The sequence below is a fragment of the Triticum dicoccoides genome, chromosome 2A, assembly GCF_002162155.2.
Source record: "Triticum dicoccoides isolate Atlit2015 ecotype Zavitan chromosome 2A, WEW_v2.0, whole genome shotgun sequence".
NCBI classification, from domain to species: domain Eukaryota; kingdom Viridiplantae; phylum Streptophyta; class Magnoliopsida; order Poales; family Poaceae; genus Triticum; species Triticum dicoccoides.
Genome location: NC_041382.1, coordinates 767,495,930 through 767,507,782, shown reverse-complemented (window position 1 = coordinate 767,507,782; position 11,853 = coordinate 767,495,930). Strand labels below are relative to the sequence as shown.

Sequence of the window (11,853 nt, the reverse complement as noted above, 5' to 3'; positions counted from 1 at the left end):
TGGAGCTAGATGAAATTTCTTGGGGGAGGCAAAAGATGAGTGTTTCGTGGTGCCAAAATCTAATTTTCCAACCTACACCCTCCTAATTCCGTTCCTTCTCAATTTGGTCAAAGGCTAGGGGGCAATGCCCCCCCCCCCCCTGCACATACACATAGCTCCGTCTCTGCAGTTTACAACCACTAGATGATACCCCGCACGTTGTTGCGAAATGTTTTGCAATACATTTCCATGCGATTTGATTGCATGGAACATGAATATTCAAAGTAACAATATGACAATGAAAACTAGAAATACATGTGATTTATTGTGTTTGATCATTGGATGGTTGGAAAATATGTAGCATAGTAGAATGGAGTGTGTTGAGGTGATTTTTTTCCTATGCATGGCTGGATAGTGGTGGGTGATGGAGTCAAATCCAGCATATCTTGGGTAGGAGGTCCCGAATAGGTAGCCTTGGTGTGTTGGTAACAGGGGACATAAATTTACCTAGGTTCAGGTTCTCTCAAAGAGATAATACCGTACGCTCTGCTTTGATTGTATTGATTTTGAGGAAGTACAAATTACAGGTTGATCTACCATGAGATCGTTGTGTGACATCTACGAGTTCTTCCCCTCAACTTATATAGATACAGGGGGTCTAGAGTTCACACATTGGTCAGTTACGTCTAACGTAACCATGGGGTAGATGACTTCTAAATCTTGTAGTACGGGCTAAGCCCTTAGAAGCACCCGTCTTGGCGATGTGGGCCGGACGACCCTGGCCCACCAGTAAATCATCATGGGGGTCCTCGGTCCGGCTCTTCTGGACGGGAGATGATGTGGTGAGGACCCCCTCAGTTCAGGACACTATCAGTACCCTCTGAACTTGTATTCGCATCGAGGACGCTCCTCAGTTCTCGAGCTGCTCCCCGTCTTCTTTCGTCAGTCTCGGAAGTTGGTTCAATAAGTCGTTCCTCCGCTCCCTCGAATTGACTGAGTCTGGCTGAAGATTTCCCACATCGGACATCCGAGGAGCCCTTTAAGAATTCTCATTGCTTTTCAATAGGTGCTTGATACATCTCCAAAGTATCAACTTTTTCAAACACTTTTGCTCTTGTTTTGGAGTCTAATTTGCATGATTTGATTGAAGCTAACCCGAACTGACGTTGTTTTCAGCAGAACTACATGTATAGTTATTTCAGAGCATATAAAAAATACTAGCGCAAGGAGTTATCGGAGTGGGCCACCACAAAGCCACAAGCTCAGGTAGCGGCCCCCTAGGGGGGCCTACTTAGTAAATGGTCGTTCAAACTTCTTACTGAGGATGGTGTTTGACAAACCATGTTTCGCAGCAAGTATCTAGGTCAAAAGATGGTGTCGCAGGTATATTGGAAACCTGACGACTCGCATTTTTAGACTGGCCTAATGGCGTCAAAGAAACATCTCTTTCGCTTTGGGTTTTTCACGATAAAGGGTGGGTCGGAGATTCGTTTTTGGGAAGACATCTGCTAGGCAATGCCAATGTTTGAGAACAATATCCAACATTGTACAACATTGCTCGCGATAAGAATAATACTATTGCGCAGGTACTCAATTCATCTCTACTGAATATTTTGTTCAGATGGAATTTCATTGGCCCCCGACTTACGCCATGTCATAATCTTTTATCCCGTCTGTAATAGATTAATCTAACACAAGGCCAGGTTGTGTTTCGCTGAAACAATACTACATCGGGGTCTTTCATAGTAGACTTGTGTATTGTGCGCTCACGCATTCTGAGGTACCAGTGAGTAATAACAAAAAAAAATCTAGAAGTCAAAGGTTCCACTAAAAGTTATAACCTTTGTGTGGTATCTTCATAGGGGAGTTGTTCAAACCAAAGACAATCTCGTACGACGTAACTGGCCAGGGAGTAAGGAGTGTTTTTTTAATAACAAGACAATCAAACATCTCTTTTTTCAATGCAAGTTGCACATTCTACGTGGTCAGCAAATAGTGTTAAATTTATATCCATCCACAAGTGTTGCCAATACTTTTGGTCATTGGTTGGACGGTATTCCAAATAGATTCAAAACGCTAATAAGGATGGGAGCGTATGCCTTACTTTGGTTGCTTTGCCTATGTAGAAATGATTTGGTTTTTAATGACAAAAATGCTTCCCCATGTAGGTTATTTTTTGTTGTACACACTCGCTTTGTATGTGGTCTACACTACAACAAGCAGAGTACCAAATATTGTTCAAGACAGTGTGTATGCGGTTGGAGCAGGTGGCTATGGAGGTTTTGAAATTTCGTTGTGTACATTCTAGTTATGCAGAGGCAGGGTGCTATTTATGACGTTGTGTATCCGCAAGATGCTATATTTTAGAATAATAAAAGCACACTATCGAAAAAGAACCACATGGGCATACAATTTTTTTGACAATATGCACCTGCACTTTAATCCTATTCACGCACTCTAAAAATAAACACATCGTAACACACCACAGCAAACCGTAACCTAAACATAATCTTGGTCGCTATCATCCTAATCAGAGAGATGCGTATTTTTTAGACACCTCGTTTTCGGGATCCTGCTGGAAAGCTCTTGTGGATCCGTGGAAGATCATGTTAATTAACAAACAATTTGTGTTAGCATGACAAAGCCATCACGCTCCCACAGTAGATTAGCCAGCTGATGAGATCCATGACCAGCAATTGTCTTTCGAGAGATTGAATTAGTTGATGAGATACATGCCCAGCAATTGTCCTTTCCTTGATGTGTGTTGAGTGTTGACCAGTATGTGGCCGCAACTAGTCGTCATCCTTGCTCCTACATACGTAGTACAAATAATATTGTATCTTCTTTCGTCCCATAAATGTATTGGTACTAATGGTAAGTTGCAACAAGAAATTGACAAGTTGATGGCCGGGCGAGAGGGAAGTAGGAGGCGTGCGTGCATGTACCAGCAGCCGTTCGAACACAGCCAGCATAACGGTCATGAGCACCATTGTTTGAAGGTAGCTTCTAATCGAGCTCGAAATTAAACAAGTACTCCCTTCATTTTTAAATATAAGTCTTTATAGGATTTCAATACAAACTACATACGGCTGTATATAGACTTTTTTAGAGTGTAGATTCATTTATTTTACTTTATATGTAGTCCTTAGTGAAATATCTAAAAAGACTTATATTTAGGAACAAAGGGAGTATTACTCAATCCTATGCGGCCGCGGTTACGATCGCCTGCAGCTGTAGTGGTGAGTTGCTGTCGCTGCAAACGTTGGTCGGCAGGAGATAGTTTTCTGTATGAAGAAAATGGGGCAGGCAATTGCATCATTCCACTTGTGGTTCCATTCAAGGCGTGATCCTCTTGTTCAGGAAAATCAATTGTAACGTCTGAATTCATTAGGGTTAGAGCATCTTTAATCGGACTAGCTAATTTGATCATTTGTCCACAGACACGGCTGTCTGGATGTGTCTGCTTAAAATTTTCATTTGTCCGTACACGACAACACGTAGTCGTGTTCTTCAAATTGTTCGGCCATATTCATGGGGATAACGGAAAGAGATAGAAAAAAAGAAAAAAAGATTGAAAGTGCTGTGAGATGGGCCGCGACTAACGTGATGGGTTTCTAGACACGCCGGGACACCCCACTTACTACCCACATATGAGTTGATTTAGGAGCTCCAATATCCCCATGGATCAAGGCGATCAAGAAGGAGGATGAGGTTGGCCCCTTAAGGGTGATAATGTCGAGTCGGACGATGCAGTCCACGACGACGAGGATGATGACATTGACTGGAACGATCTTCAGCGCTCTAGTCATGAGTAGTTGTTTGTACTCTATGTTTATATTTATTTCTTTGTGACTCCCTAAAACTGATTTTGAGTGCCCTATTTTTATTTTATACATGTCCTGTTAGTAATGCTATTACGTCTTCTCAGTGGCCTGTAGAGGAATGCTTAAGCGCCCATCTTAATTCGTTTTGTTTGGACTGTAACTAATTTAACCTTAACTTCTCTTATTTTTTCAAGAAGAATTTGACCTCAGTTGCAAGCGAGTTGGTGGCCTGAACATTCTCTCCTGGCGGATGCGCGTGCAATGCAGGAACTGGTAAATGATTCCTACGTACGCCTGCACTAATCATTACTCGATCATTGCAGCATTATTTATTTTGTGCACGCACGCACGCACGGATCGGAATGGAATGGATAAAGCCGAGAATTTTGGAAGACTGCACGCCTCTGGATTCAGCGGTTGACGTCCGTGCGGCGCCGAAAGTGCACGACATTTCTCTATTCAGCCTCCCTTGCACTCCTGCTACTGCTCCAAGCTGTCCACGCATTCAACTCACGTTTACACCGGACTGCATCCCGGCACAACATGCTCGCCGCTTAATCCATACATCTAGATATATGGATGTATCTAGATGTATTTTAATTTTAGATACATACATTTTTGCGACGAGTAATTTGGAACAGAGAAAATACATCGTAACGTCGGCCGGATCGACTCACACACACATAGGAATGTGTGCGTGTTTCGTGTGCGAGACGCACTCACATTCGTAGACGGCGCGGTCCATTGTTTCTCACTATCTCACTAGTGCGTGGAATTGTGCAGGGGCGTGTAAATGTGTAATTGTGCTGTCTTAGGGCATCCAAAGATGACCCGCAAACACCGGTATATATCCCATCAAACACATTTGTTCACTATTGCAATATGATGGGAATCTGTATCAGTCCGTGATGCTATCCGGACATCCAAATTTCGATACTTTAGAGACAATTGTGGAAAGTTTTGTCCGAGTCCGAACATGCACTTAACAATCACTTGCATGTCCCTCTCTCCTCTCCTTCCAACCGCACATGCATGGTGACCGCACATTTAATCAGAGATATCCGATCACATGCATGCCTACTAACTCCTCCTAGCCGGATACTTTGTAATTAGTGTTGGATGGCTCCCTTCCGTATTATGTCCGCGAACCACATCTGGACATAAACACAGACATATACCAGATGAATTTGCGGGTCGACGTTGCAGATGCCCTTAGTAATCTCTAGCTGAATTTCTATAAGTGTTTAACTTCTTAAAAGATGTTATTTCAATTAAGCAAAAACCTAAATCAGCCGGATCCTGGAAGTCCGGTCGGAGAAGGCTCTACACACTCTTCGACGGCGATAAATATACCAATGGAACGGGAATAGGGTGGGAAGACCATTTTTTTTCATACCTACACCAGGCCAACGTTGTCGACTTGCTGCCCCCAAACCAAACATGAAGGTTCCCTGAAGCAAACATCAAAAACAAGAATTTGTGCCGCAGCGTGATAGGTCTGGATCTGATGTCAAGCGCAGCGCAGCCTAGGACCTTGCACTGATGCCCTCTTCTCGGGTGACCTAGCCAGTAGCCAGGCTAGGCCGCCGTTGAAGATCATTGCCATGGATCCCTCCGACCGTCATAGGCTTCACCAACGCCACTCGAGCACCACCTGATGAAGACCGGCAGTCGAGCCATCATCTCCTTCGTCGTTCACAGTAATACCTCCAAGCAAGCCACCCTTGATCGGAGTCGTCCCCCTCGTCACTGCCGTGCGGCCACCACGTGGACTTTATCTGGGGACATGCCCAAGCGGCTGCAAGAGGGGTGGGTGACGGTTGCAGCTAGGGTTGTCAATCAGTGCCTTTGCCCTTTCTCTTTTGCGAAGCATTATATAGCAACTAAACCCTCATTCGGCTTAACTCCTCAATAAATTGAAGAGAACTATCCATCGTCGCTCAAATTTGAATAGTCGGAAGTTAAAACCAACTCTCAGCAAAAGATTAGTTTTCTCCTGCCGCTCTCTCTCGCTCGGCCGCCTCCCAGCATGTAGCCCCCCTCCCGACACCCTGTAGCTCGGCGGATCTCCTGCCCACCTTTATTTAACTCACCAGCCATTGGCCAGGAGCTCAGAGACAACAATGGCCACCGCGGAGCCTCGTCTCGTCAAAAATAGAACCATCGGACGAGCACGATGGCGTAGAGCCTGCAGTCAAGCTAGACGGCGCCGATGTCTGCAGACAATCCCCTCATCTCCATCGTAAAACAGAAAGTTTCACGCGGAAATTTTCCAAATTAACATATTTGATTTTTCGTCTATTATATGGCACATCTAGATGTACCTAGTTATTGCACATTAAGTGATTCAATCAAACCAAAAAAGATTATTTTTAAGAAAATACACGTACGAGTCTCCTCATAAAGTCTATGATATATTATTTATGGGTGTGGCTATGTCTCAATCGACTGATACTTAAACTAGTCTCAGTCAAGTGACATATATGTAAAAAGTACAAAAGAAAAAACTAAAAAAAGTTGTAAGAATCTCCATGCAAGATCAAAGGAATATAATATTGATTGAGACTTAGCAAAACTGATGGTTTTGATGTGCAGTACTTAGGACATATCTCGATGTACTTTAGCAGATGGCAACTTTTAGTTTTCGTTGTGTTTTGTTTTATTTTTCGGATGGCAATTTTAGTTGTAAAAACGTCAAGACGACATTACTTTTAGTTGTAAAAACGTCAATTTTAGTTCTCTAGATTTCGTTGTGCAGTACTCAGGACATATCATTTGGATTGTTTTAGTGCAGGTAACCAGATCCGAAACCTGAAGGGTAAACACCAACTTGACTCTTGACAACGCTGAGCAGAGGAGCCACTATAGCGATCATTGACGAGAGACACAGAATCGCGCCGTCGGCAGCGAGGAGCGGCCGTGTCGTTCGGTCCGAGATTCACCGTCGCGCCCTCTGCGCATAAGCATCGACCAGCCACGAGAAAACGCAGAAACAAAACCCACGTCGGTGACAGCGCCGTCGCCTTAGCGTGTCAGCGTGTGGCCCCGCCGCGTAGAAAAAGCGGCACCGACCATGTCCCCCGTTGTCCTCTCTCTCAGTCTCTCGCCTACCTCGCCAACCTCCGGCGGGCCCTGGGTCGCGTCACCCTGACGCGACGAGCAGAGCACAGGAGACGACGCCCCGCGACCGCCAGCTCGCGTCCGCCCCCATTAACGCCGACCCGACCTCGACCCGCCCCCATCGCTCCTCGTTCATGCCCGCCGCGCACGCAAAGCACAGTGAATGCATGCGTCGGTATCACCGCGTGTCCGGCCGGCGCCGCCGCTCGTGCCGCCTGCGCAGTGGCCCGGTGGCGGCGACGGCAGATGTTGCTGCGACGACGCCCACTCGCTGATCACGTATAGACGTACAGAACAGTTGGGTCGCGTTCGTCGATCACAGTATTCGGCACAGTGCCGCGGGAGCACGTCTACATGCACATCTGGACCGGACTGGTTAACCGCCAGCGGGAACTTGCAAAATTCCATCCATCCACCACGACCGAGAACTCTCGAGTCTCCTCTCCACACCCGGCCAGCCGTTCGGTTTCCTCGGCGAACTGAACGCTCCTACTCCTATACTTTTGCTAATAAGGCATGGCCGTGCGCGTCGGGTCCCCGTCGCCGGTCGTCCCAGACATGGAACGCGACGGCGACGCGGGTGGGAGTGGGGGTGCACCCTGGCACCGTGCACGGTGGGGGAAGCTACCTTCGAGCGCAAGAAGAGCATCTAGTTCTGCCGTCCTACGTCCATGCCGCGTCACCCTCGGCCTCGGGCCCCGCCGCCGGCTTCTATGTATAGCGGCCTCAACTGGACGAACGGCCTCGCATAGGTTACTTCTAGTAGGCCACGACCACCACCCAACCGCTCCCGTCGATCGATCCGTCAGCTCTATCATCATCTGAGTTGCCGCCGCCGCTTGCCGCCCATCGGTCCAGCTCACACTGACCGCTACGTCTCACTCTCTCCTTCTCCTCCCTACTTAGAGTTAGAGCTAGCTTGTGATCACCACGCGCGCCCGCCCTCAGCTCCTTTTAAGCGACGGCCGGGGCATGCGCTGCTCTGCTCGCACCGCAAAGGATGGCTCCAGCTTCCGCCTCCCTCCTCCCCGCCGCCAGCTCCAACGCCGGCACCAAGCGCCCCTTCGCCCCGGAAGATTCCGACGCTACTGAACTTCCACGGGCACTCCCGCAGGTCAGTCACTGCTCTGCTCACTGCGTACTTACATGACTATATGTACGGCAACTCCACCTACTGATGCGCGCGCGTGGTGAACTGGTGATCAGGTCCAGGAGAGCGCGCCGGGCAAGAAGAACGGCAACGGCCAGAGCCAGCAGCAGCAGCCGAAGCTGGAGTGCCCGCGGTGCAGCTCCACCGACACCAAGTTCTGCTACTACAACAACTACAGCACCACGCAGCCGCGCCACTACTGCCGCACCTGCCGCCGCTACTGGACGCAAGGCGGCACGCTGCGCAACGTCCCCGTCGGCGGGGCATGCCGCCGCCGCGGCAGCAGCAAGCGCTCCGCCGAGCCCCAGACGACCTCCTCTGACTCGCCGCAGCCGGAACTGCACGAGACGCGCCCTCTCTCCAACCACCCGCTCCCAGTCTTCCCGTTCCTCACCGAAGGCGGCCCTGTCTTCCTGCCGCAGTTCGATCTCGGGCTCGGCGGGTTCCCCTGGACACCGGCGACCACGGACCACCTCTACAACGGGCTCGCGGACCCGTGGGGTGGCTGCGACCAGGCGCTCGCCCCCACCGGCGCGTGCGACGACTTCGGCGGCCTCGAGCTCGCCTGGCCACCACCGCCACCGGCCGGGAACTGATCAGCGTCATCATGTCAGTCAGCGTTTCGCCAGCGCGTTCGAGACTCCTGTATGCATGGGATCGAGGCATAGTGCTACTAGTTTGTATGGGAAATTGTGCGTCTCCTGTTGGTAGATATCTTTTTTGACCACACTATAATTGTCTGATTACCTAGCTCGATGCGTTTCAGGTTATATTTGCATGTGGATGTAGAAAGTTCATGAGATGTACGCAAAAAAAAAGTTCATGAGATACAGTTGTTAAGTACTTTTGTTTTCCCTCCGACTTGCAATGTTTTGGTGCTCTACATATCGATAGATATCACTAGAAGAGATAGTGGTATTCTTAACACATCGGGGTTTAAGTACTAAATTTGACACTTGTGCTCATAATATTTTCGGATTTATTTTAGTCTTGTCGACGGTCGTGCGTTTAGAGTAGATGTTTCGATCGACTACAAAGATGTTTATGACAACTTCATCAATCTTAATATAATATGTCATCTCAGTCTCTCAAGATACTTAAAAGGGTAGATCATGCATGTGTGTTCACAGAGATGAATGTATGTATATCAACGTCTGCGTCTATATTATATTAAAAAAACTAGATATCACTAAAAAGATCACACGTTGCCATGTACTTGCACGTTAGCCGAGTGTAAAAACACGTGTTATCAAAATGGTGTAAGTCGAGTACACACGTATGGCTCTCGGATTATATTTTCATTATTTCTTTCCTTTTTAAAGCAGGACACGCTTCGCCTCGCTTCTATTTACACTCAGCTTACGCTTGAGTTATAGATCATGGCTAGCCATGCACCCTGTTAGGATTTAAATTAATTGTATTATTTAGGGATAATTCTCCCTTGTAACTAGCGTGCGGTTTGCCTCCGGCAACCGTTCAAAGCATGCCCACGCCCCCGCGAGTGGATGCGTCCCTTCGTGGAGTTGGCGTCGGTTCCCTCTGTATTTAATCCTCTGGATCATCAATGAAAGCAAGAGTTCGATCAATTCGTTCTTCCACACGTTATCAGCACAGAACTCTACTGAGAGCGGAGCACAGACAAATCAACACCGGCGACTCTCGCCGGTAAAGCAGAAAGAAGAAAAGCAAAGGTAAAGAGAGATGCCTCGTGGTCTCCTCCTATCCTTCTTCCTGCAACTCCTTCGGGCCGGCAACCGTCGTCGTCAGGTTCGCCGCCGTTACCACGGCATCAGCGGACTTGAGAGGGCGTCGCCATGGTCTTAGACTTGGCGCCCGAGATCTTGGCGCTCGCCACAGTGCTGGACCCTCTGGTGCTCCGCCTGAACCTGCTATGCCGGACCGCTTCGATGTTACAGGCGGACGAGGTCTTGGAGCCCGAGGCCGATGCAATCAACGTCGACGCCGTCGGCGTTGAGCCGGATCTTGCGGCTCCTTCACCACCGCCCCCGTGCCCGGTGCACCGCTGGGGGCCATGCCCGACTCCGCCGTTGTCTCCTCCGCAGGACTACGAGGTCCAGGAGGAGGTCGAGCCCGCGCCACCAGCGCTGCCCGCGGAGCCCGCACAGCCAGACTCGCCGCGCCTTCCGTCGCCGATTCCGACGCACGAGGCAGTGGCCGCTGGGGCTTCTGCAGCAAGCTTCGGGCTGGGGATGCACATGCCCTCGCCATGAACATGGACGCCGGCGCCTCTTCGTCGAGCGCGAGCCTCGGGCTGCGCCTCCCCACGACGGCTGTTGCGCGCGGGGACGTCTTCGACAACGGAGCCGGCAGCTCCTCCGGTCCATCGGCGCCCGCCGCTGGCACATAGTGTCGCGCGCTGTCCTGCAGCACGCCGGTCGTCGGCCGGGACGATGGAGCCCGGTGAATCTTGGGCTGGCCAATGGCCACTACAACGGCGTCGCGTCAGGGGCGCACATTCCTGGAGGATCTTGTTCTTCAGAGGAGGAGCACGCTGCGCCGGGGCCTTCTACGCGCCGGTGAGGCAGCCACCGGCGGCGGAGGTTGGTGATGCTGGCTGAGACGCCCACCGCTTGAGTTGGATCTGGGACGATTTTGTGGATAGGAATGATATTCCCTCGCCCCCCTTATCCATCCCCTCGCGTGAGTGCGTACACGCTGTTGGACAGCCACCAGCCCACCACGTTAGCCACTGGCCCATGCGTACGTGCAGCAAAGAAAGAAAAAAAAAGAATCAAGAACGAAAATAAAAAGGTGGCACTAGCCACGGTAGTAGGTCATCCAGTTTTTGGCCTATTGCCATTATTTTTCGTTTTCTTTTCTGATTAGCTTTCTAGCTTTTTCAGTTTTTGTACATATGAACTATGCAATATCTGTTTATGAAATGTCAACATGTGTATGGATGCAATTTTTAATTGCTACATGTTGATTAGGCTTGAAAAGTATATGACTACTTTTAGTTTTTTGCACATATCTTATGGATTGCATTAAAGGCAATATATGCTTTGTTCACAACTATGAGGTCTACACCACGTGGTGATTACCTTCAAAGTGTTTTATAACACAAGGTTGTACAAAATACCATGAGATTAAGGTCTACACTACTTAGTAGTGATTACCTCAAAGCAAAAAATGAAAGCAAACATATTATGGCATGAAAATGGCCATACGAGTGTCTGCGCCACTTCGTGGTGATTACCTCTGTGTGTTCTACAAAACAAAGATCTACGCCATTTCATGGTGATTATCTTTTGTTGAAAGTCATATTATGGGTCGTTTAGGTTTTTCCTAGGCCTTTATGTGGATTAAGCATATCGTAGTAACGAAATAATTTTTGTTGGGCGCTATGATGTCTACATTATTGGTGACCACCTTCATGATTTTCAAATACTTGTCAATTTCATAGCATTTGTCATTGGTTGTGACTACACTGTCACATGCTCCATCAGGAGAGGATTCCAAGGCATTAGTGGCGACTATGCTACATATTATGCTATGAAGATAATTATGCAAAACACTTGCATATTTTGGTGATTACCTTCCATGAGTACACAATTTATGAGATGTGATCATAGCAACGAATTAAATTTCGCGCACAACTGAGAGGTTTATGCCACTCCATGGTCATTACCTTCATGTGTTTTGAATAACATAAGGTTGTGAAGAGGCTATGATTGATTAAAATGTCCATAAGAGTGAGGCACCACTAAGTGGTTGATTACCTCTATGTGTTTTATGGGAAATAAAGGTTTATTCTTTATG

At 48.2% G+C, this 11,853-nt stretch overlaps 1 protein-coding gene and 1 pseudogene across 1 annotated transcript; one reads left to right on the top strand and one right to left on the bottom strand.

Annotated features, from left to right (window-relative positions):
• Positions 1–7,699: 7,699 nt before the first annotated feature.
• On the top strand, positions 7,700–8,931 carry LOC119352394 (dof zinc finger protein DOF1.7-like). The gene is made up of 2 exons (XM_037619045.1): positions 7,700–8,037; positions 8,130–8,931. The coding sequence occupies exons 1-2, from the start codon at positions 7,924–7,926 to the stop codon at positions 8,667–8,669; spliced, it is 654 nt and encodes a 217-aa protein (XP_037474942.1). The 5' UTR covers positions 7,700–7,923; the 3' UTR covers positions 8,670–8,931.
• Positions 8,932–9,634: 703 nt separating this feature from the next.
• Positions 9,635–10,536, bottom strand: LOC119358391 (annotated as a pseudogene).
• Between the last annotated feature and the right edge of the window lie 1,317 nt (positions 10,537–11,853).